The 24,084-nt window shown below is 57.4% G+C and overlaps 1 protein-coding gene across 2 annotated transcripts in view; it reads left to right on the plus strand.

Moving 5' to 3' along the window:
- The first annotated feature begins 1,085 nt into the window (after positions 1-1,085).
- Positions 1,086-24,084, plus strand: part of KIF1A (kinesin family member 1A) — a 40,839-nt gene continuing 17,840 nt past the window's right edge. The window contains exons 1-26 of one of the 2 annotated variants that reach the window (XM_030456139.1): positions 1,195-1,211; positions 7,465-7,616; positions 11,570-11,646; positions 11,750-11,929; positions 12,313-12,378; positions 12,571-12,749; positions 12,860-12,971; positions 13,337-13,414; positions 13,711-13,776; positions 14,053-14,070; positions 14,400-14,475; positions 14,590-14,668; positions 14,917-15,059; positions 16,862-16,995; positions 17,489-17,568; positions 17,880-17,955; positions 20,063-20,142; positions 20,406-20,512; positions 21,120-21,203; positions 21,331-21,511; positions 21,594-21,666; positions 21,877-21,970; positions 22,109-22,257; positions 22,416-22,594; positions 22,684-22,821; positions 23,713-23,970. In XM_030456139.1, the coding sequence (XP_030311999.1) occupies positions 7,511-7,616; positions 11,570-11,646; positions 11,750-11,929; positions 12,313-12,378; positions 12,571-12,749; positions 12,860-12,971; positions 13,337-13,414; positions 13,711-13,776; positions 14,053-14,070; positions 14,400-14,475; positions 14,590-14,668; positions 14,917-15,059; positions 16,862-16,995; positions 17,489-17,568; positions 17,880-17,955; positions 20,063-20,142; positions 20,406-20,512; positions 21,120-21,203; positions 21,331-21,511; positions 21,594-21,666; positions 21,877-21,970; positions 22,109-22,257; positions 22,416-22,594; positions 22,684-22,821; positions 23,713-23,970 (2,813 nt within the window). In that variant the 5' untranslated portion in view covers positions 1,195-1,211; positions 7,465-7,510. Of the gene's footprint in view, positions 1,212-7,464; positions 7,617-11,569; positions 11,647-11,749; positions 11,930-12,312; positions 12,379-12,570; positions 12,750-12,859; positions 12,972-13,336; positions 13,415-13,710; positions 13,777-14,052; positions 14,071-14,399; positions 14,476-14,589; positions 14,669-14,916; positions 15,060-16,861; positions 16,996-17,488; positions 17,569-17,879; positions 17,956-20,062; positions 20,143-20,405; positions 20,513-21,119; positions 21,204-21,330; positions 21,512-21,593; positions 21,667-21,876; positions 21,971-22,108; positions 22,258-22,415; positions 22,595-22,683; positions 22,822-23,712; positions 23,971-24,084 lie in introns of both variants that reach the window. The other variant, XM_030456138.1, reaches the window with a different exon arrangement.

Here is a 24,084-nt window from a genome sequence, read left to right on the forward strand (position 1 = left end):
CCCTGCCACAGAGAGCTATGCTCTGTGGACTCAGCCTGGCCTGTGGGCATCACAAAGTGTCCCAGTGGTGCCACAGGCCACGCGTGACCGCTGAACACGCTGTGCCTGTCACGTGCCCATGGTGCATCGTATCATGTCCATCCTCTGGAACATTCTCTGCCATCTGTACTCTAAAACGGGCAGCCTGATGTTCATCACTGAGCCTGGGAAACGGTGTGGGTGACATCGCATCCACAGGTAGCCTGGGGGCTGCTGCCCACTCATCATTTCATGAAGTGACGACCTCAGAAGTCCTGCTGTCCTGAGAGGCCCCAAGTCAGTGCCTCATCCTGTGCCTCAGCCATGTGCTCTTCTGGCTGAGGGACTCTCCACTGCCAGGTTTGCTGCTGGATGCTCACAGCAGCACTGAAACACTCAGTTACTATAACACTGGCAGGAGAGACCCACTGGAAACCCACCAGTGGGTAAGATGAAGACCTCTGTTGCCTGACCTGTAATGAGAGTGTGGGTCAAGGCTGGGGCAGGGAGGGGACATGTGGCCTCGTGGTTGGTGTGGAGAGGCGAGGAAGGATGCGCTGCTGGAAACAGCTGGCGACAAAGGCGTAATCTTCTTTCCACGCTGGGTCCAAATTCCCCGGCGCAGATGGACAGGGAGCTGCTGTGCCACCCCGGGTGGCTGCGGGGCGGGGGGGCTCATCGGCCCGGAGGGCTGAATGGAGAGGTTGGAGGCCCGAGCCTGGGGCCGGCGGGGAGCCCTGCAGGGGGGCACTCACCCCACAGGGTACCCCGGCAGGGAAGCCGGGATGGGGGGGGTGTTGCTGGGCGACGGTTACCAGGCGACGGTTGCGGGGTGACGCGCGGGGCCCCGCCCCTCTCTGCGCCCTTGCGGCGGTTCCGCAGCTCGGACCGGAGCCGGGGGGGGGGGATGCGCTGACGTCACCGCTCCATCCCCGGTCCCTCCCTGCCGGTTCCCCCCTCCCCCCCGCCTCCTCCCCTTCTCCGGGGTGGGGGCGGCCAACCAGCGAGCGGGGCGGGGACCGCAGGGGCGGGGCTGCCACCACCCGCACCGGCACCGCACCGCATCGCATCGCACCGGCCCTTCGGCCCCATGCCGGCCATCCCCGCCCGCGGCTGAGAGCTGCGCCCCGCCGAGCCGGGCACAGGCAGGGGTAGAGGCAGAGGTACAGGCAGAGGCACAGGCAGAGGCACAGGTAGGGTCGGGCGGCACCGTGCGCGATCGAACAGCCCCGCCGGGACCGGGAGGGGCTGCAGCAGCGCGGTCCCCAGGCAATGACCGAGGAGGAGGGGGGGCCACGGGGCTGCTCTGCGATAGTGGTGCCCCCCCTGCCGCTCCCGGAGGGGTTGGGGGCGAGCGGGATTCTTCGTCCCTGGAGCCCTGCGGGGCGGGGGGCTGCGGGCGGCGGCCATTTTAAGGGGACCCCAGTGCGGGAGAGAGGGAGGGAGGCTGAGCGGGGGCTGCCCGAGGGTCCCCAGCGCAGCAGCAGGCGGGTGACGCCCTGGTTTCCAGAAGGATCCCGCCGGGCGGGGGGCCTCCCCGCGGATGGGGCGACGCCACTGTGGCCCCGCCAGCAGCCTAAACTGGGGGTGGGAGGGATGCCGTAGCTGCAGCTCGTGGGAGAGGGCAGACAGACCTTTTCCCACCCCAGAGCTTCCCCCGCTCTCCCCTCTGGGGCAGGTGGATGTGGCCGTGCAGCTGAGCCATGTTGCGCCATCATCATTATGCTTCAGAATCAACAACCGGGCATGAGGGAGAGGTGGGTGCCGCGGCTGGGGGTCTTGCCTGTGGGGGTTGCTGGTGAAGGCACAGCAAAACGGAGGCTTTTGCTTCCCCCACAAGGACAGGCTGCTGCTGCTAACCTTGGGGGCAGCAGGGTGAGGGATGCCATGTCACTGTGGGCCAGCGCTGATGGCTTCTGGCTGGAGGAAGGAGTGGTCCCTTGGTGAAGGGCCTGGTGCAGAGCCTTACACTTGGCCACCCTGGATCCCAGGGAGCAGCCCTGCACCTGCCCTGTTGTCTTCCTCATCATCATCCCCCATGGGGCAGCATCCTCCTCCCTGTGAGCTGGGGTCTCCTACATGCTCAGGTTCCAACCTCAGCTGCAGGGCTTAAGGAGGACAAGGAACCAACCAAGCATCTCCCCTGCTACCTTCCACCCTAGATCCCAGAGCGGCTCCTCAGCAGGTGACCTCAGTGGCATGGGGGGAGGAGGGGCAGCAGATCCATCTGGGTTATGACCAGGGGTGTGGTGGGCTACCATCCCTGCACGCTGCTGCTGACATCCATTTTGTCTGGAAGGAAGCAGCTGGTGCTGGGACAGATTCCGCCACCACCCCCCATCTCCCTGTGTGTGACCAGAGCTGCAGCCCCAAACCCCAGGGGTTGTTGGGGCCTTCCCACCCCCTGGCTGGCCACCCTTCTCTGTGCTCACCCACGCTGGTAACCTGCCGGAGCTTGCTGCCTTTTCCATGTGGCTTTTCTCTGCAATTGTAGTGTGTGGAAGAGAAGATGGAGAGAGTGGGTGATGGAGGGCAAGGTGACTCAACTTAGCAGCATAGATGGGGAGCTGGCTAGTGGTGAGCAAAACCCCTCATCTGCAGCCTTAAATGTGCTAACTGCATATTTAATCCGTGTTGCAAATCTAGGGGAGCTGCAAATGCTGCCTCAAAGCCATGTGCCCCATCAGGGCAGGCTGGAGGTGAGGAGGCACAAGGTAGGGTGCCCATGATGGCAGTGGGGAAGCATGGGGCTGGATTTCAGCTGGGGATGGGGGTCACCTGCCTCTGACCGGTGCTGCCCTCCAAGCTGCTTCCCAGCCTGTGGATGCTGCTCTGGGGAAAACTGCACCGTCACAGCCCCTCGCCCTGCATGGGGTAGGAGGTAAACAGGGAGCAGGCGCTGGGCTTGGATGGCAGGCACCATGATGATGCCATGTCATCCTGTCCAGCTGTCCCCAGGGCCCTCCATCGTCCCCAGAAGAAAGGCAGGGTACCACGGCCCCAGGCAGAGCTGGAAGGCCCCAATAAGAGGTGCAGAGGAAGGGCTCATTAAAACAAAGCCTGTTAGTGGCTGGGGAGGAGCAGCCAGACGGGGCGTCCACCCTCACCACCGAGGTGACGTGGGGATGTGCGTAGACAAAAGGAAAGGCTCGTCTTGGATTTCCTCTGGTGCAGGCAGCTCTTCGTCTACCAGAGCTGCTGGTGGTCCCAGTGATGCAGCCCCTGCTCTGTGCTGAGCACAGGGAATGGGACATTCTGGCTGCACACATAAGCATCGCTTGAACCAGGTGTCCTGCAGCACCCAGAGGACAAGAAGCACGGCACGTCCCCGCAGCATCCTTGGGGGAAGAGTTCACTGTGAGTGGCACTTGGGGACTATGCTCCTCATCCCTCTGTTCACCTCTTGGCAGTGAAAGGAGGGCTGCCAATTGTTAATTCTCAGACTTAGGAGAGCTCTTGTTAGCTAATCTCTGCTCAATTAATCTTAGCTGATCCATCTAATCATCACTCTCTGGGCCTTTCTGTCACTGCCCAGGGCTGGCGGGTGTGCGGTTTGGGATGGGCAGAGCACAGCAGGCAGCGCAGGACGGGGGTGAAGAGATGCCCTGCAGAGACGGGGGGCAGGGCTGGACCTTCCATCATGGCCCCTGGAACTCAGCTGTCCTCCTCCACCCCGCCCTTGTGTGTGGGGTGGCCCTGGAAGGAGTCGGGGAGGGAGCCCGGAGCGGGGCCACGGTCCTGGCCGGCTCCCAGTGAAAGGTTAATAGCGGCTTATTGAATTTCTCTCGATGGCAGATTAAAGAGGCGGTGGCTGATTGTCCCCAGGCAGACCGAGGCTTTGGCTGGGCTGGAGCTGCCCGCTCGCCCTCGGAGGGGCTTCCTCCCCCCGACCCGGCTGCCACAGCCCCGCTGCTGCACCGTGCGTCCCCTCTCTGCGGGATGCAGAGCACCTGTGGGCTGCGGAGCTGCTGCCATTCGGCTGAGTCCCTCGGCAGGGAAATCAAGAGGCAGGGGATGGAGCTGGACAGGGGCTGCCAGCACTGCCCATGGCACTGCCATGGGGCTGCTCCTGCGGCAGAGCTGTGGGGTCTGGGAAGCTGCAGAGGAGCAGGAGGGGAAACCAGAGGGGGAAGCTGAAGGAAATGGACGGAGGCAGAAAATGGAGCTGAGCTTGCGGCTCTGCAGCAGGGAATACCTGCAGGGAGAAGAGCCCGGGCGGCGGGGCTGGGAGAGCCACATGGATTGCTGGGAATGCGCCGGGATGCGGCGTGGGAATGGGAGGGAGGGAGGAAGGGTCCTGCCGGTGAGGAGGGGGCTGCTGGGCGGGGAGGTGGAGAGGACCCTCCGGGCAGAGCAGGGCGGCCCAGCAGCAGATGGAGGGCGCGGAGCAAGGCAAGGAGCCCGGAAAAGTGGGACGGAGGAGAAACCGGAGCTGCTGTGAGGGAAATGATATGGCTGGAGGAGCTACGATGGTCACGGCACAGCGGCGGGAGGGAACGAGGGCAGAGTCTGAACTGCCCCTGTCAGGCAGCAGTCCTGGGGTGGCTGGGTCACTGGTGGATCTGCTGCTGTTCCAGTGCTGCCAGGCAGGGACACTGACTGGGAAACTCAGCCGTCTCTTTGCAGCCCTGGGAGCTGGAGAGGCTGGAAAGCCAGGAGGCTCCAATCCTGGCTGTGGAGGAGGAGAGGGAAGTGTTTGCTGTGGATGCTGTGTGGGGTTTGGCCCAGCAGCTGATCCATGGTCCCTGAGTGCCAATGGTGCCACAGGGTGGGCCAGCGACCTCTTGAAAACGTAACACTTCCACCCAGGAGTATATCCCATCATTGCATGGGAAAAAACAACTGTTTTGGTTCCCTTTGGCGAGGAACAGTTTGATTTTTCCTTTCTCCACCACCTGAGGAAGCAGCAGCAGCAGCAGCAGCGGGAGGCAGGCTGAGGTCTGCAGGTCTGTCACAGCCTGCTCAGGGCCTCAGCCCCCATGGCAAATGCTGCTCAGAATAATCTGCACAAAGGAGGCCTGAGACCTCATGCTTCAGCTCTGGAGCTGCTGGGATTGAAGGGTGTGTTTGCTGAGAGCAGTGGGAGCCCCAGAGCCATCCCAGTGGGGTGCTGAGGGAAGGGTTTGGGGGCTCTTAAAGGGAGATCTGTCGTCCTTCTGCCACTGGGGATGCAGGCTCACTTTTAAAACAGGTGAAGCATTTTTGAAACACAGCACCAAGCTTATCATACTTTCTTCCTGTGAATTTTTCCACTGCACTGTGAATATACCTGCCTTTAGGTAGACCTTACATTGGTTTTCCTCCCACCTTTCACTTTGGATATGAAATGGGAGCTGTCAAACCTCAATTAGTTTTAAGGCCTGTTCATGAGACATTTTTCATTCTGTGAATTTATCTCTTTTCTTTCCTTTTTTTTTTTTTCTCCTCCTTTTCCACAACTGTATTTTTCATTTCCACCATGGGAAAACCCATCTGGGCAGGATAAATTTGATGTATTACAACAAGGCCAAGCGTAAAGTCTTACACCTGGGAAAGAACAGCCCCAGGTACCAGTATAGGTTGGGGACTGAGCTGTTGGAGAGCAGCACAGGTGAAAGGGCCCTGGGGGTGCTGGTGGATGGAAGGATGCCCATGAGCCAGAAATGTGTCCTGGTGGCCAAGAAGGACAATGGCACTGGGGATGCATTAGAAGGGGGGTGGTCAGTATGTCAAATGAGGTTCTCCTCTGCCTCTACCCTGCCCTGGTGAGGCCACATCTGGAATATTGTGTCCAGTTCTGGGCCCCTCAGATCCAGAAAAACAGGGAACTGCTGGAGAAAGTCCAGCACAGAGCCACCAAGATGCTGGAGCAGAACATCTCCTGGTGAGGAAAGGCTGAGGGAGCTGGGGCTCTGCAGCTTGGAGAAGAGGAGAATGAGGGGTGGCCTCATCAGTGTTTGTAAATGTAAGGGGTGAGTGCCAGGAGGATGGAGTCAAAGCTTTTCTCAGGGGTGACAAACCATAGGACAAGGGGCAGTGGTTATAAACTGGAGATTAGGCAGTTCCATATAAATATTAGGAAGAATTTTTTCACTGTGAGGGGCACAGGGCACTGGCCCAGGCTGCCCAGGGAGGTTGTGGAGTCTCCTTTCCTGGAGACACACAAAGCCCACCTGGACACATTTCCTGTGTGACCTCCTGGAGGTGACGCTGCTCTGTCAGGGGGGGGTTGGACTGGATGATCTTTGGAGGTTCCTTCCAACCCCTCCCTTTCTGTGATTCTATGATTCCATGATCCTGTGTTGAGAACCCATCCTTACTGCTCCAATTCCTTCAAGTCATGGTCTGGGTAACAAGAGGTCTCTTCATCTTTTTCGTCCCAGAGTGAACATTCCACTTGCAAGGACCATGCTTAAAAAGCCCCAAGGAATTCCTAAACACCCTTGCAAGAGTCCCACAGACAGGGATGATACTGGAGGAGCTGGTGCTGGCCTGTGTCACAGGTGCCGAGTTTCTTTATTGCCAGCAGAAAAGCTGAGGAAAGGGGAAAAAAAGGGGAAAAAGGGGAGCCAGGATGAGGGGAGAGGGAATGGACATTAGAAGTCAGGAATGGATTTTGTCAGGGCTGATCCTCAAGGACCCTGTGGTCAAGGGAAGGACCCCATCATCCCTTTCTGGCCAGTGCTACTAGTTTAACTGGGGTTTGGGAAAGAAACCAGACACCAGTGCTGGGACTAGTGGCTGCTGTGGGAGGTGTTAGAGAGTGCATTTCATCTTGTGAGGTTTGTGATTAATAATTTATTAGAAACTGAGTGGGAAAGAATTATCATGAGCTGGGAGCTTCAGCTGACTGCAGTCCCCACTGGGCTGCTGGCTGGTGCTGGTGCTGCTGACGGTGCGGTTGTGCTTTTGCCAGGAGCTGAATGGGAGGCAAATACCAGCAGTGTTCAACAGCTGCCTCCTTTCTCGGCACAAATGCCATTCTTTTCCTCCCCACCTCCACCCAGTCCTGTTCTCCAGCCCCTGCTCTGCTAGGGCTGGAGCGGAGGCAGGAGGCTTGGGTGATGGACAGGAGGTTGTGGGGTTGCTTGCGGGCAAGGGGGCTGCCTGCTTATTGAGGGTTGGCACCTTGGGACAGGAAAACTGCTCCTGGGGGGTGGTGTTGGTGGTGGTGCTGGCAGTGCCTGGGTAGCTCTGTCCTGTGGGTACCCAGCTGGTGAAGCTGCAGGGTGATGGGGACTCCAGGTGGTGCTCTGGGATAAGGGCAGGGATGTTCCCTGGGAGCTAAAGGGTCCTCAGCTCAGAGGCAAAAATGAGATCAAGGGATGAAGCAAAATGTCATCTCTTGGGCAGAACTGTTCCCAGGAGGTGTCATCACACAGGCTTCCTGTTCATTTTCCTGGCATGGCTGAAAGCTAGGGATTGGGACGTGACCTTTCCTAACTCCCTTTTCTTCCCTCCTGGCAGGACAGTTACTGCTCCCTGCTGACAGACCCCAGGTGCGGCCGGCGCCATGGCGGGAGCCTCGGTGAAGGTGGCAGTGCGTGTCCGTCCCTTCAACTCCCGGGAGATGAGCAGGGAATCCAAATGCATTATCCAGATGTCAGGAAGCACCACCAGTAAGTGGCCGTGCTGGGGGCGGAGGGGATGGGGAAAGCTTTGGGTGTTGCCCAGGGAGGAGTGTGCATGGGTCCGGCCACAACGCTGCCGGGATCTTTGATGTGGATCCCTGTAGCATCCATGTCACATGTCTCAGGGGTAGATGGCACTTTTCCCACAGGGAAATGCAGTTCTGCTGCTGACCTTGCAGTGGCAAGATCTAATGGCTCCAAGCCCTCGGGCAGCATCCCCCAGAAGGGAGGAAGGATCAGAAGAGCATGGGAACACTGGTGTGTGGATGCAGGGCCAAGACTTATCCCTAGTTGCCTGCCCAGGTGTAGAAACTGTGCACCAGCTTACTTGTGGCTCCTGATGGCATTTCCTGGCTGGCAACCACACAAGGATCTGTGCCTGCTTCTGTGGGGCTTGCAGCACCAACAACCAGCAGGATGGAGGGGTGGGAGTGGGGTTTGCTGTGGGAATGGTGTGCTTGGAGAGTCCAAATCTCTTCTCTTTGAAACCTCCAGATAGGACAGTGCCTAAAATAAATCTTTGCCCTCCCTGCCTGCCCAGGCCTTCCTGTGTCACCAATGGTGGTGGGTGAAGCACCTGTGGCAGCCACCTCCATGGCACACACCTCTGAGCTGCTATGGCAGCCCTGTTGGGAGGAGAGGGAGAGGAGGGCACCCAAGGGTGCTGGGTGGTTCTGTGACCCCACGAGGTGCCCCACTCACCCCAGGCCTGGGGAACAGGAGTGAGGGGGGGGTGTCTGTGGGGCAGCATCTGCCCATCTCTGGTGTCCCAGGGGAGCTCTCCCTTCTCTGTTGTGCAGTGGTGTTCTACCTGCCCAGGCTGTGGGGCTGCACCCACCCCTCATGGTGAGGAAGCCTTTCTGCCCCAGCAGGAGCTGCACACATACCCAGAGCTGGGTGCAGGGGAGGGAGATGTCCCTTCTGGCCCTGACTGGTGGGGCAGACCTGCCATGCCCCAGGACCATCAAGGGCATTGGGCATCCCCCCCCTACCTCTGCTGTGCTCATGTTTGTCCAGAGTGAATCTGTCCATACCCATCCTGCATCACCCCCCGGGCCCCTCGTCCCCCTGCCCATGCCGGGGGGGCAGTCAGGCCTGTGGGCAGGGGCAGGAGGAGGGCCCCAGCCAGCCCTTTGCTGACAGCAGGGTTTTTCTCCATGAATGAACAAACCTTTGGCTAATCCCCACGGGCTGGGGGCTGGGGGGCAGGCGCCGGGAGGGCTCTCGTTCTTGCTTCTCCTGCCAACTGGGAAAGGCAGGAGGATGCTGGTAGTGCTGGCTGCCTTCCCCACAGAGCAAAATTGTCTTGGCCTCCCAGAGGCAGAGAACCCCAAAATAAGTGTGTTTGGGAAGGTAATCCTGGGAAGGGGAAAAGTTGCTCTTACTTGTAGAGACCCCTGCATGTACTAAGGTGGGGGAAGTTGTTCTGCTGCCTCATTCACTGAGCCCCATGGGGGGCAGCAGGGATGGGAGTCTGGAGCTCTAAAGGGATCAGCCCTTCTCTGCCATCCTTTTCTCCCCAAATTTAAAGCCACCCCCTCCTTGGCTTCCTGCACCATGGCCACCTGCCTGCCCTCCAACACTGCTACTTTGTTCCTGTGGCATCCCCCATTCCACATGGCCACAGGGACTGGGCTGGGCAGCAGCACCCCTGACCCCTCTCCTGGCAGGATGGCAAGGAAGGGACCCAGCAGCTTTCTTCCTGCAAGGACATTAATATTCTGCAGCTGGAGCCATGCATCTGTGAGCTTGAAAATACAGTGATTATTTTCTCTTCTGTGAGTCTTGGGCTTTATCTTGCTTGGTGCTTGCCCCTTTGCTATGCTCTGCCATGCTGTTGGCTCTTCAGGGCAAAGATGAGGGTGACTTCCCGATGTTTTCCTACTCCCTCTCTTGTCTGTGTGTCCATCTTCCTCCTCCCCTGCTTTGACCAGAGCATGAATCTTTTTGCAGCAGCTTTGTAAAAGCCCTGGGATGTCTGGTCACAGGAAAGCAAAAAACCCAGCAGCAGTGTGCAGCCATTTGGGGACCAATAAAAGGAATGAAAAGGGCATGGAGACAACATTTCAGCTCAGGGATAGGAGACTCTTTGCTCTCGATGTGCTCCCTTCTCCCCTGTGTCTCCAGCCTACTGGATGGCTGCAGCTGGGCAGTCTGGAGCTGCTCAGTGCCATCCCCAGCTGCAACTCCACCCTGTGCCTGGCATGGGCTGGCACTGGGATGCAGAACAGCTGTTGGGGATGGCCCTATCCTTCCTGCTTCTGATTTTGCCCCTGTTGGATTTACTTTTTTGGTAGTGATGCTCCTGTTCATTCTGGCGTGGGTCACCTCCTCAGACCCAAACCTGAGAGCCAGGGCTCTGGGTGGGATGGTGCAGCTGCCAGGTGAACCCCAGGAGCCATTGGAGTTGCTCCACCGTACTTCTGGCATGGCCTCTGCACCCACTTCTTTTTGCAGTGGCCACTCTCGTGCCCTCAACACACAGACCAGGCACTGGCAAGGGTGGGCAGCCCCTGTGGTGCTGAAAAGTGGTGCCATTTCACTCTGGGTCTCAACAAGGAACTCCTGAGTGTCTCTTTGGAGTTGTGGGATGGACAGTTGCTGTGGGGATGCTGTGGGCACTTCCTAGCCCTTTTTCCTGAGAGAGCAGCAAAGTATCTAGTCTGCCCAGGGTGCATCTGAGTCACACTGTCTTTGGGGCTGGAGCTGGGGTTATGTCCACAGCTAGGAGCATCTGAGCAGCACCATGTTGCTGTTTCATGGTCAGGACTGGATCCTCACCCTGCTTCTCACCTTCCACCTGCCCACCTCACTGTCTCTGTGGCAGGGGTAGGTGGGTCTCAAGCCAGAGGTGGTGAATCCTTCCAGTGAGGGCAATCTGCTGTGGTGATGCAGGAGGAATATGGAACAGCAAGCATCTGAATGCCTAGGACCAGGCACCAGGGAGTGCCAGCACTGCAAGGGTGACCCCACAGGGAGTGCTACATCATGCCTGGGGCTGCTGGGGAGGTCCAAGTTTGAATCCTAAGTCAGCCTGAGCCCTGGTTGAGCACTGGCCCTGGGGCAGGGCAGACTGGGGCTGTGATGGAGAGAACTCCATCAGTTGTGGTGCTGAGTGGCCTCTTTATCTCCAGCTGGGGCTGCAGGCTTGGGACCTGTGCTGCACCAGCCCACAAGGTCATTTCAATGTCACCCAACATGGCTGATGGATCTCGTGATCACCCCACTGCTTTGGGTTTCTTCTGACGCATCAGTTGTTTCAGGAAAAAAAAACCAAAAAAAGCCCAAAACCCAATCCATCCTAACTGCTCTACAGGGAAAAAAAAGCCAGGAAGAGAAGTGATGCAGTCTCCAGTTTCCATGGCAACGTCCTTTTCAGCAGGGTATGAAAAGCAGGCTCTTGTTTCTGCTGGCAGTGTAACAGGAGGCATTAATCACCCTGCTGGGGCTGGGTACCCAAAAGAAAGTGCAGGGGAGGAGAGGCAGGAGCCAGAGAGGGTCTGGGGGAGCCCTGATGGGGTCACAGCTGCTCCCACCCCACAGTGCCAGTGAGTGGCTTTGGGCACAGCCCCCCAGCTGTGGGCTGAAGGAAGGCTGTGATCCCCCTCTGCCAGTGTCAGGCTCCCATGGGCAGGTGCCAAAGTGGGAAGGAGCCTGAGGGAAAGAGACATTTCCCCCACACTGTGCCTAGCAGGATGCTTGAGCAAAGCTCTGCCCTGCTCCCTGGGCTGTTTCAGGCTTTGTCAGCTGTAGCACCCACCACCTCTGCTGGGACTGTTGTCATCTGGTGGCTCTGGACCCATCCAGAGAGCTGGAGAGTCCTGGTTCTGCTTTCCAGGACTAATTTGGACTGAGCTCCATCACCCTTCTCCTCTCACCGATGGGATGCAGGTGGTGAGGGAGCCGTGGGTGGCCTCATGTTCCCATCTCTTTGTCCCTAGCTATCCTGAACCCAAAGCAGCCCAAAGAGACACCAAAAAGCTTCAGCTTTGACTATTCCTACTGGTCCCACACCACGGTAAGTGGTAGGAGGCCTGAGACCTCCTGCAGTGCTGGGCTGGGCTGGCAAGAGGCAGGAGGACTTCCTTGCCAAATTTCTCCTTGTTTTCTCCTCTCTGCAGCCCGCAGACATCAACTATGCATCTCAGAAGCAAGTGTACCAGGACATTGGTGAGGAGATGCTGCAACATGCCTTTGAAGGCTATAATGTCTGCATCTTTGCCTATGGGCAGACAGGTGCTGGAAAATCCTACACCATGATGGGGAAGCAGGAGAAAGACCAGCAAGGCATCATTCCACAGGTACCACCTGGTGAAAAGCTGCCTGTTCTCATCCCAGCAAGACGCTCAAAGGAAAAGTTGAGCAGGGAGGGAAGAGGAGAGCAGGGCCAGGCTGTGCCAAGGTCTACTGCTTGCTGCAGCAGCAAGCCAGCACAGCTCTGCTGGAAGAGGGCTGGGACAAGGAGGGTTGTGCAGGACTTCTCCAGGACTGGATGAGTTATGGTCTGGCCACAGGAGGCTGGTGTCAGCCAGGAGGCCACAGGAGGCAGCTTCCCAGGGGTTGTCTCAGCACTCAGGGGCTCTTGTTTTGGGGATGAGAAGGTAGAAATCCCTGTGGCCTGGGCAACTCTGTCAGGAGCATTCTTCTGGTGGGGGACTGAGCATCCTGGATCTTCTCTCCACAGCTCTGTGAGGACCTCTTCTCCCGGATCAATGACACAACAAATGACAACATGTCCTACTCCGTGGAGGTAGGCACCCCATTGCCTGCCTAGTTCAGCCTCTCAGACAGTTCTGCAAGGATGCCATGGTGTCCAGACCCCTCTTTGTGGGGGGCATCCCCTCCCTGGGTGTGGAGTGGGTGAACAGGCCCCGATTCTGCCTATCTGCTGAGCACCCACATCCAGCCTGCCACTATCCCTGCCTGTTCCCCCTTGCTCTAGGTGAGCTACATGGAGATTTACTGCGAGCGCGTGAGGGACCTTCTGAACCCCAAGAACAAGGGGAACCTGCGGGTGAGGGAGCACCCCCTGATGGGCCCCTATGTTGAGGACCTTTCCAAGCTGGCTGTGACCTCTTACAATGACATCCAAGACCTCATGGACTCTGGAAACAAGGCCCGGTGAGTTGAGGAGCAGGAGATGGCCAGGATTCGGGAGAGCTTGCAGACCAGCACCAGGTGCTGCAGTGTCCCCTGCAGGCTGTCATGCCCCCCTGTCCCTCTCCCTGCAGCACAGTGGCTGCCACCAACATGAACGAGACCAGCAGCCGCTCCCACGCTGTCTTCAACATCATATTCACGCAGAAGCGGCACGATGCCGAGACAGACATCACCACTGAGAAGGTGAGAGCAGAGCCTGGGGCACCCAGGGGAGCACCCGTGGACCCAGGGAGGGCTTTGTGTGGTATCGACAGCATTTGGGATCGGGTGGTGCAGCCTGGTGGAGGGTTGAAAGAGGACTGAGATAAGCCCTGGCACATCCCTCAAGGCACTGGCCCCTGGACAGTTTGGCAGCTGGTGCCCTTCAGCCCTACCTGCAAGGATGCTGTCCCTGCTCCTGGCCAGATCCTGGCAAGGATGACCCCACCAAGCACACCTCTGCCTTCAGAGCGGTGTCACCTCGGAGATCTTTGCTTGCTCTTTGCCTCTGTGCTGGGCTGTGGTTTGCTGTGCCTGCTGGGGACTGACAGCCTGGTCTGTGCCTGCAGGTCAGCAAAATCAGCTTGGTGGACCTGGCAGGCAGCGAGCGAGCTGACTCCACCGGTGCGAAGGGCACAAGACTAAAGGTGAGAGCTGGCACAAGGTCCCCTTCTGCTCGTGGGGAGGTCACGTCCTGCCCCCTCCCCAGCTCTTGCATCTCCTTTGCTTGCCTGGTTCCTAGACCACTACACTGCCAAATCCTTGACTGCGTTTTGCTTGAAACCTGCTCAGTGCTGGTTCCCCTAGGGTCCAGGAGTCCCAGTTGGGAGGTGCTGGTTACCCAGTAAGACCAGCTGCTCTTTGCACACCCCACTGGTGCACCAGGATTTAGCACTGCACTGAAACAGGGCTTGAGCATTTGGGCTTTTGTTCTCTCCGCCAGGAAGGAGCCAACATCAACAAATCCTTGACCACACTGGGGAAAGTCATCTCTGCCCTGGCTGAAATGGTAGGTAGCTGTGGGGAGCAGATGCATGGTGACACCACAAGGGAATAGGCTTAGCACAGCAGGGATGGGCTCAGCATTGAGGGATGGAGTATCCTGGCTCCAAAGGATGGGCAGATACATCCCAAGCTGTCCTGGTGGTTGGGATGAGCTGGGCTCTTGAGGCTGATGTCTTCCTGGGGACCTGTGCCTGCTACTTTTTGCCTGGGGGAATGGGAGCTGTTTTGTGTGACGTGGAGGGGAGCAGCTCACTTAAACAGTCTCTCTCTTTCTTTGCAGGATTCAGGGCCAAACAAGGTAGGTGCCTTGGCTGGGCTGGGGAAGGGGTGTTGATTTTTAGCCCAGGTGGGTGGGAGTGGGTTTCAGTTTCACGCTTCTCCCGGAGGCTGACAGAGCCCTCAGCATCCTCCTCACCCTCCCCTTTGTGTGGCTTTTGGTACCTGGCATTAAGCACCCAACCTGGCCCAGGCAAGGTGTTTGATAGGCAGGACCTGTGGAGCTGAGCAGAGTTGCCCAAGGTGATGGTGGCCAGGCAGAGCTATTCCCCCCTGAGTACCCATGACTGGCTGTCACCTTCCTTTTGAAGTGAGCAGGCAGCCTGACAGCTTCTTCTCTCCATCTCCCAGAACAAGAAGAAGAAGAAGACTGATTTCATCCCCTATCGGGACTCAGTGCTGACCTGGCTGCTGCGGGAGAACCTGGGTGAGGATGTGGGTGGGGGGTGCACGCTGGGCAGCAGGCAGAGCTGCTGGGCTGAGGGTGGTGGCTGGTGTGGGGATCCACATCTCCCTGATGCTAGTGTCTCTCTCTGGGCAGGGGGCAACTCCAGGACAGCCATGGTCGCTGCTCTCAGTCCTGCAGACATCAACTATGATGAGACCCTCAGCACCCTCAGGTAGGAAGATGTATGCTCATTCCCCCACAGCAGGCAAAAAACAGGCATTGCCACACTGTCTTCTCACCTCTGTGGCAACCCTGTGCCGTGGAGGGACCTTGCAATCTCAGACGAGTGTCCAGAGGGTTGTCCTGGCACTGGGATCCTCCAAAGCCTGGCTTTGCTGGAGGGGCTTGGCAGCACTTCTGCTTGCCCAGGAGCTGGGGGTTTGCCCCCGGGCTGCTGCTCAGGGCTCTGTCCCTCCCCAGGTACGCTGACCGTGCCAAGCAGATCCGCTGCAACGCTGTCATCAACGAGGACCCCAACAACAAGCTCATCAGGGAGCTGAAGGATGAGGTGGCACGCCTGCGTGACCTTCTCTACGCCCAGGGCCTTGGGGACATAATTGACAGTAGGTGCCACCTGGTGCTCTCTGGCAGGGGCTCCAGGCCAGAGGCAGGCTGCAGTCCCCCTGCCTGCTGAGCCTCATCCCCACCGCTGCCCTGCACCCTGCTCTGCCAGCCACAGAAGCGTGGTTGGGAGGCCACCTCCCCCTGTGCCTGCCTCTGCAGCCCCTGGCCCAATCCCACAAGAGGAGCTGCTTTACACCCAGCAGACCTCCCCTTACCCCCTCCATCTCCTGTTTCCAGCATCCCACTCCCAGCAGAGGGTACCGGGCACTTTTTCCTAGGGCTGTGCCCACCCCTGGTCTCACCTCTGTGTGCTGTCAAATCCTATTGAGGTGAACCCACTCTTGATCTCTCTGTCTTACCTCCACTCCTGCCCTCTCTTTCTCTCTTAGCCCATCCTGCTGCAGGAGGATCCAAATGTGTGTATTCCCCATCGCTGGTACTCTTGCTTCACAGCTTTTGGGCTGTGCCCAGGGGCACCTGTGCAGCATAGGGAAGAATTCCTGTCACCAGCCCCAGCTTATGGAGAGGCTCATGCCTGCTCACTGGTCATCCCCCAGGGAGCTGGCAGAGGGGATGGTAGCAGAACCACAGATAGCACCTGGGCTGGGGATAGCACTTGAAGGGACTCCTTCCTCCATGCTGTCACGATGTTTCCTGTTGCTCCTGTGCTGCTCCTGTGCTGCTGCTGCTGCTGCTGCTGAGGCTTGTCAGGACTGGCACCCAGCATGGTGCTTGGGTAGACTGGCACGATCATCTCCTGATGGAGGGGTGTGTGGTGATAGCCAGGAGGTTTTTGCCTGTGGATAAGCACTGTTGCCCCAGCCTGCCCTAGTCCAGGCCGTGCAACCAGGCTGTGGTGAGCCTGCTGAGGAGACAAGGACCTGGCTCTTCCATTCCTGGCTTGGCTCCCTCAGATACAGCCTGATGGAGATAGGTGACCAAGGCTGCACCCACTAACCTGTGTCAGCACAGCACATTGAGGCCCTGCAACTTCTCCTGGCTGGAGGAGCATCTCTGATACCTCTCTACCTTTGCTGCAGGGTTCAGTGGCAGCAGATGCTGGGCTGCCAACAGGTGCCTGTAATGAGCAGGTTGCCCTCCTGTCCTCATTTTGCTCTCTCTCTGGCTGCCCAGCCAGGGCTCTGCTCCAGCAGGCCAGGGGCACAAGCTCTACCAGCCAGGGGATCCCATGTCTCCTCCTGCTCTGTCCCCATGACCCCTTTGTAGGGTGGAGGGCCGTGCCTCTCCTCTTCTTCCCTTCTCATTCTCTGCCCCCAGATCCAGCTAATCCGGGGCAGCTGGGCAGTGAAAACCACCCGGGCTGTGCCAGCAGGGGAGGATGACAAGGGACAGTGGCATGCTCTTGTGGAGGAAAGTCGATCCCAGACCTGATGGCTGCAGGATCTGGTGTTGCAAACAGCATCCCTGGAAGCCTGCAAAGTCTCCAGGGCTATTCCTGCAGCTGCCTCCCAAAACAGCCCTGTGCTGCCTGGGCTGAGGGAGAGCTGTGTGTGCCCTTGCCCTGCTGCTGCCTGTGTTGCTGTGCTGTCGCCTGTGCTTTTTCCTTGTAATTCCTGGCTTTCTTTTTGCCACCCACAGCCACTCCTTTTTTTTTTTTTTTTTTCTTCTTATTTTTTTTCCCAATAGCTTTTCTTGTCTCTATCTTTCTCTCTCTGTTCCTATCTGTGTGTCTTTCCCTGGCCCACCCCTCCTTCCCCACCCGTAGATGTGTCCGACTTTGAGAACAATAATGATGCTAGAGGGGGAGAGCTGAGTCACCGCCCTGACAATCTCTCCACAGTGACCAATGCCATTGCTGGGATCAGTCCTTCCTCCTCCCTCTCAGCCCTGTCCAGCCGTGCTGCCTCTGTCGCCAGCCTCCACGAGCGCATCATGTTTGCTCCAGGCAGTGAGGAGGCCATAGAAAGGCTCAAGGTAAAGCAGTCAGCACAGCAGCAGGACAGAGGGCTCAGCTCTTGCACTGAGGCTTCTGGAGGGGGCTCAGTATTTTCTGGAAATCCATTACGGGTGTATGAAGGGATGCTTGGGTGTGCTGTTGCACAGCAGGCAGACACGGAGCTGCCCAGTGCTCTGGACTGCTGGATGGGTGAGGGTTTGATGTGGTAGAGTCCACCTGGTGCTGCTGTACTCCCCATAGGGTGACTGCTCGTTTGTCCTGTGGGATGGGTGCTCCCTGGCTTGGAATGGGTACTCTCTGGCTCAGCATGGAGCAGGAGTGGGCTGGCAGCAAGGGGATGGAGGGGCTGGTCTTCATCCCTCACTTTTTGATGATGAAAAAACATGGGTGAAATGCTGCTGCAGCTCGTTTAAACCACCCAAGACTGGCACCAGTGTCCTGCTGCAGCATGCAGGCCAGGTTTGCTTCCTGTAGGACACACTAACCCCCTGCTAACCCTACACTTGCCAGGAAACAGAGAAGATCATTGCAGAGCTGAATGAGACATGGGAGGAGAAGCTACGTAGGACAGAAGCAATCCGGATGGAGAGGTGGGTGGGTTTCCCCAGTCGTCTCCCCTCCACTGCATTTTCTCTAAAGCCATTTGGCTCCTGGGGGCAAGTGGGCTATTTGACTGTCCAGCTGCACCCTGGATGTACCCTGGGCACTGCAGTGCCCTCTGTTTTGGCATGCCCAGGTGTGGTCTGCTTTGGGAAACCTTCCTGAGGCACAGAGAGAGCTAAAGAAAGCCCTGCACCTGTGATCCATGGAGCAAACCCATGTGCTTGGGGCCCATCCTGGGCTAGTCTAGTTCTGGCTCCAGGGACTCTTTGATGAGTTGTTCTTTCCTGTTTTCCTTCAGGGAAGCATTGCTGGCTGAAATGGGAGTGGCCATGAGAGAGGATGGAGGTACCTTAGGTGTTTTCTCTCCTAAAAAGGTAGGATCATCTTCCTCTCTTATTCCCAGCAATACTCTCTTATTCCTGTGGTGGTTTTGGTTCCTGCAGCTCCCTTTAAGCTTGCCCTGTTTCTGCTGGCCAGCCCCTGATATTTCACTAGCGTTTTCTTATCTCATATGGAGGAAATACCCATGCTCACCCTTCTGGGTACAAACATTGGTAAATACTTATGGCTAAACATCCAGCCCTCGTTGCGTGGATCCCATTCAGCTGTGGCTGTACTGATGTTCTGTTGGACTTCAGTGTCAGCATATAAAAATTCATAATTGGGGGTTATTTGCAATTGCTGCTCCTGAAACTGGCGAGTCCTTTCTGAGGTGCAGAAATATTCCATACTCTTCATTGCTTGTAGTACCCTGGAAAGTATGTTTTTTTAAGCAAATACTGGCTACGTCCCGAAGAATTTGCGTGGCAACAAACTCTGCCAAGTCCCAGCACAGTGCTGCCCCTTGCTCATCCCTGTAAGTGTCAGGGTAATGTTGGCCAGGTCTCAATCTCAGCCCTGTGCAGAGCAGTGTGGGCTGCCCAGGCACAGCCACACCAGTGGGACCAGGGTGTGCTTGCTCAGCTCTCCTGTCACACCAAGGGATGCTCTGAGAGCTGCCCCAGCAGCTGGTGCTGGTTGACTTGGTGACACCAGGTGATGAAGCCTTCAGGACCTTCCCCTTGCATGCCTTGGCATGGCTCTCAGGACAAATTTCTACACTGTTGTCATTGTTTCTCATCCTTGTTTTAGCTGCTGCCTGTTCGGACCCCAGAGCTCTGTGTAGAAAGTGTAGGGATTTTTTCCCCAAAGCAGGTTGGTCTTGCAGGTGGGGTATTGCTGTGGTGGTCTTGGTGCCTCCTAGCTCTTCAGCTGCCTGGAGGGTGGAATTTCCTCTGACTTCTGCAGCGGCTGACAAGGAAAGCTGGTGTTGATGGCATGCAAAACCCCATTTTGTTAAGGGCAGTGCAGGGCAGGACTGTGCTGTCCTGCTGTATACCATCACTGGGGTTGTTATGGCTCTGAGGAGCTCAGTGGAAGATAGAGCATCTACCTTCCATGAGCCAGCCTTGCAAATCTGGAGAAAAACTGCAAATGAAAGAGTCTCAGCCCCTGGGGCTATGTGTCTGACCAGAGAGGCCTTAGGTTAAGTGCTTTGGCCAGCTTATTCCTGCCAGCTGCAATGGAGAAGAGCCTTTGTTTCCCCTGGCCTTCAGCTCTCCTGCACTGTGTGCAGTCAGTCTGTCCTACCAGCCAGGGCTCTGATGGGGAAACCTCTGCATGCTGGGTGTCAGTAGGCTTGATTAGAGGTTTCTTGTGCTTTCTATTCTTATTTCTGGGAAACTCGGAACTTCACCTTCTGATAGTCCTGGGACTTCTTGTCTGTTGCCTGAAGGTGCAGTCACAGCAGCTTGTGGTGGGGTGTGAGAAGCTGGCTGCAGCTACCAGAGGTCTATGGCTGGGGGAGAAGCTTCCCTCACATCAAAACCAAAGTGGTTTCTGACCCAGGGAATAAAGTGATGGCAAGGAACTGTTAGGAAGGAGACCAGAGAGTGAAGTTCAGCCTGGAGATATTGGCTTCAGGTCTCCACTACTTTGGATTGAACATCTAGTCTGGAAGCTGCTCTTTTGAGTGCTTCATCTGTCCTTGTAGACAGATCAGTAGAGGGAAATGGGGACTTTAGTTCCTCTCACACTACCCCAGCCATTGGGTGGGATGTGTGTCTGGATCAGCTACCCTGCCCCAGGTGACATTAAGTCCCATCAGGGATTCCCCATGGCTCCACTGGGATTGCTCAGCTCCACATTGGGCATGTTTGCAATGTGAATTTTCAAGGGCAGCCAGAGCAGTGCCCAGGGCTCAGTGCTTTGAGGAGGAAAGCACCTAAGAGTGTGGAGAGGCCCATCACCCTCATCCTGGCTGCTCTGCTGTCCCCTTGTAAACTTCCTGCTTGTCTATGTTGTCCCGAAGCTACAGAGGACAGGAGAGCCCATGCAGGGGGCAGCCTGAGGTGCTGCTGAGTTCCCACCTCCCTTGGGAGAATCCCTCAGCACCCAGGTAGGCAGGAGGCACTGAGGTGACTCCTTGTTTGTCTCTCCCAGACACCCCACTTGGTCAACCTGAACGAGGACCCACTCATGTCTGAGTGTCTTCTCTACTACATCAAGGACGGGATAACAAGGTGAGGGACAGGTTCTGTGGAACACTGTGGGACTGGACCATATCTCAGTGCCTGCCTTGTCTGGGTGGGCAGCAGAGTGACAGCTATCCCTGTTCCTGGGACATCCCCAGCGTGCCATAACCATGTGGGGAAAACATACTTGCCTGTCAATCTCAGAGATGTTGTATCAAGGGCTGCTCCTGTCAGCCCCACGGGTGGTCCTGGGGGTAAGGCTAGGGAGGGGGTGCTTTGAGGAAAGATCAAGCTGGGTTTCACCTTGTCAGGGTGGGCCGGGAAGATGCTGAGAAGAGGCAGGACATCGTCCTCAGCGGGCACTTCATTAAGGAGGAGCACTGCCTGTTCCGCAGCGACACCAAATCCGGCGGTGAAGGTATTACTGGTCTGGAGGGACCTCAGTCCCTCTCTGTGTCCCCGGCAGCTTTCCCCAGCCATGGTTCCTGCTCCAGACTAGTGAGGTTCTGCCATGTGGCCTCTCTCTGGTTCCAGAGGAAACTACGGCCCTCACCTAGCTGGGAGGGAAGCTTGTGCAAGGCAGTGGAAGCTACCACTGTGAGGCAAGCCAGGGAGATGAGGGTGGGAGGGAAGAGTAGCTCGTAGAGCATTCTCCCATCCGAGATGAGGAGCAGAGCTCACACTACAAACCAGCGAGAACCTGAAAGCTGAGCCTGGGGAGGATGGAAATATGGAGATATGTGCTGGAGGCTCTGATCTCATCTCGTGTCCAGTCTCCAGCTGTTTTTAGTTTTTTGGGTAATCTCTAATTAACCTGAGGTTGGCTGAGCCCTGTTGGTTGCTCATGGTGGGGATGCTGCAGATGGATACCCCGGGTGCCCCTCACTGTGTGCCTGGAGTGTTGACCAGGACAGCTTTCCCTTTCTGATGCTACATGAGCAGTGGAGTGGTGGGAGATGCAGAATTTATCCCTCTGCTTCTACCTTACCTCCACTTCCTCTCTGCCCTTCCCACCACCTCTGCAGTAATAGTGACCCTGGAGCCCTGTGAAGGTGCTGACACCTACGTGAATGGCAAAAAGGTGACAGAGCCCAGCATCCTGCGCTCAGGTGGGTCCCCGACCCAGCGTGCCAGTCCTGCTCTAACCAGCCTCCCACCATCCCACGGGGGCTCTGCACGTTGTCCTGAACTAACCCACACCCTTTCCCACCCCCCCTTGTGTGTGCATCCCTCTAGGAAACCGCATCATCATGGGGAAGAGCCACGTCTTCCGCTTCAACCACCCCGAGCAGGCTCGTCAGGAGCGGGAGCGGACTCCGTGTGCCGAGACCCCCGCCGAGCCTGTGGACTGGGCTTTTGCCCAAAGAGAGCTGCTGGAGAAGCAGGGCATTGACATGAAGCAGGAGATGGAGCAGCGGTGAGGGAAACGGGGTTTGGGCAATGGGGAGTTGGGTGCCCACCTCCAGGTTGGTAAACCTTTTCTTCTCCGTTCCTGCCAGGCTCCAGGAACTGGAGGACCAGTACCGGAGGGAGAGAGAGGAGGCAAATTACCTTCTCGAGCAGCAAAGGCTGGTAGGTGTCCAGGACCTGTCCCCTTCTCAGGCTGCCCAGGCAGCAGATGTTCACATGGAGTGTCTGTGTGTGTCGTAATAGCGAGGGCAAACCTACTGTTTCTGGGGCTGTCTTCATAAAACAAAGCTGAGTTCGTTTGATGGAGGGAAAGCAGTGTGGAGGAAGGTCACACTGTGTGGCCTGCATTATCCCTCTCCCTGCTTCCCCCAGGACTATGAGAGCAAACTGGAGGCTTTGCAGAAGCAGATGGACTCTAGGTATTACCCTGAGGCAAACGAGGAAGAGGAAGAACCTGAAGATGAAGGTGAGGGCTGGGTCCCACCACAGGGTTTTGATGCTTCCTGTGGGAGCAAGAAGAGTGGATTGCTGGGCCCCTGCGCAATCTCTGTGCTGATATCCTCCCTCCTGGCAGTGAGGTGACTGTCCCTCCATGTCCCCACAGTGCAGTGGACGGAGCGGGAGTTTGAGTTGGCCCTCTGGGCCTTCAGGAAGTGGAAGTGGTACCAGTTCACCTCCCTCCGTGACCTGCTCTGGGGCAATGCCATCTTCCTCAAGGAAGCCAACGCCATCAGTGTGGAGCTGAAGAAGAAGGTGAGTGCCAAAGGATCCTCCCTGGCTTGCTGTGGTGCCCTTAGCAGAGGCTGCAAGCATGGGCAGCCAGGGAAATGCCAAGGAGAGGGTCATGAAAGGCACCATGACTACCGTCCTTCTGGGTGGCACACCATCCCCCTCTTCCCCTATCTCTCCAGGTCCAGTTCCAGTTTGTGCTCCTCACGGACACACTGTACTCACCTCTCCCTCCTGACTTGCTGCCTCCCGATGCCGCCAAGGACCGGGAGAAGCGCCCGTTCCCCCGGACCATCGTGGCCATAGAAGTGCAGGACCAGAAGAACGGGGCAACGCATTACTGGACCCTGGAGAAGCTGAGGTGGGTGAGCAATACCTGTTCTGGGGAGGGCTCTCTTGGCCTCATCCCAGTTTCTCACCGCTGCCTGCCGCTCACCCCTCCGCCTGCAGGCAGCGCCTGGACCTGATGCGTGAAATGTACGACCGTGCAGCAGAAGTGCCTTCCAGCGTCATCGAGGACTGCGACAACGTGGTGACCGGCGGAGACCCTTTCTACGACCGCTTCCCCTGGTTCAGGCTGGTTGGCAGGTGAGCTCCTCGGCTCCTTCCAAGCGTGCCTGGGACCCACAGACGGCCCTGCTGCCTCTGTCCCCCGTAGGGCATTCGTCTCCCCGGGGCCACGCTGTGGGGACAAGTGCGTTGCCCTCTGGGTGCCGGTCAGGACCCATCTTGCCTGTGATGGTTCTCCTCTGCATTGGCTTCCGGGACCCTGAGGGACCCACGAGCTGCTTGCCGTAACACGGTGCTGTTGGGGGCACGACTCTTGGTTTTGCCACTGGTGGGTGGTGGGGACCGTAGCTGTCCAGCAGGCTGAGAGGCCGTGCAATCTTGACCTCCATCCTGGTGGGCACACGTCCACATGCACGCCTTGGTGTCCCAGCATCTGTTTCTGTGGTGTGTGCCGCTTGTCTCCGTGCACTCCCCGCACGCTGGTCAGAAAGGTGTGGTGTTGGCAGCGTGGAGGAGGCACCCAGGAGAAGGGGTCTGCCTGGCAGGCAGGGGGAGCAGGGGGCAGAGCTGCCTGCCCCAACCATCCTCACCTGCAGCAGAGGCATCCCCCCAGTGCCACGGCACGGGGAGAGATTCCCTTTGGTGGTGAGGGTGGCAGCAAACCTCGTGCCAACTGCTCCGTCCCTATGTTGCCCACAAAGCCAGTGAGGGGAATTACCACCAGTTCCTTGGGTCGCTCTTTTCTCTGCCTTTTATAGCCAATGGCTGTTGGTGGCTTCTTTTAGAGACACACCAGAGAGGCAGGTCTTTATTTCCTACCATCCCTTGGTTTAAGCAGAAAAAAGCCCCACCCTAAAACCCAACCAAGACTAAAAACCGACACCCAAAAACGCGAAATTCCTATTCTTGCTCTCTCTGTTTGGAACAGCTGGTGTTAACATGTCTTCTATCTTGTTGTACTAACCTTAGTTCAGATATCTCTGGCTGCAACAGCTCTCCTCTTTTCAACACATGCATGAGCGAGCGCATGGCTGATCTCACCCCCTCCCCTACCTTCTCGAACCCCGACTCCGACATCACCGAGCCTGCTGACGAGCAGCACCAGGGGCAGGAGGAGGAGGAGGAGGAGGCGGAGGACCTGGAGGAAGACATCTTTCCGGAGTGCCCGCTGTGTGATGGCCGGGATCCATTTTACGACCGCTCCCCCCTGTTCAGTTTAGTAGGAAGGTTGGTGAGGTTTTAGGAGAGCATGCCGGGAAGGAACTAGCTCTTTCGCTGAGGGAACTGCTTTCGGACACGACTTCCACCTCCAGGGTGTCCTGGAGGCACAAGGGGTGGCCA

The sequence above is a fragment of the Calypte anna genome, chromosome 9, assembly GCF_003957555.1.
Source record: "Calypte anna isolate BGI_N300 chromosome 9, bCalAnn1_v1.p, whole genome shotgun sequence".
In the NCBI taxonomy this organism is placed as follows: Eukaryota; Metazoa; Chordata; class Aves; order Apodiformes; family Trochilidae; genus Calypte; species Calypte anna.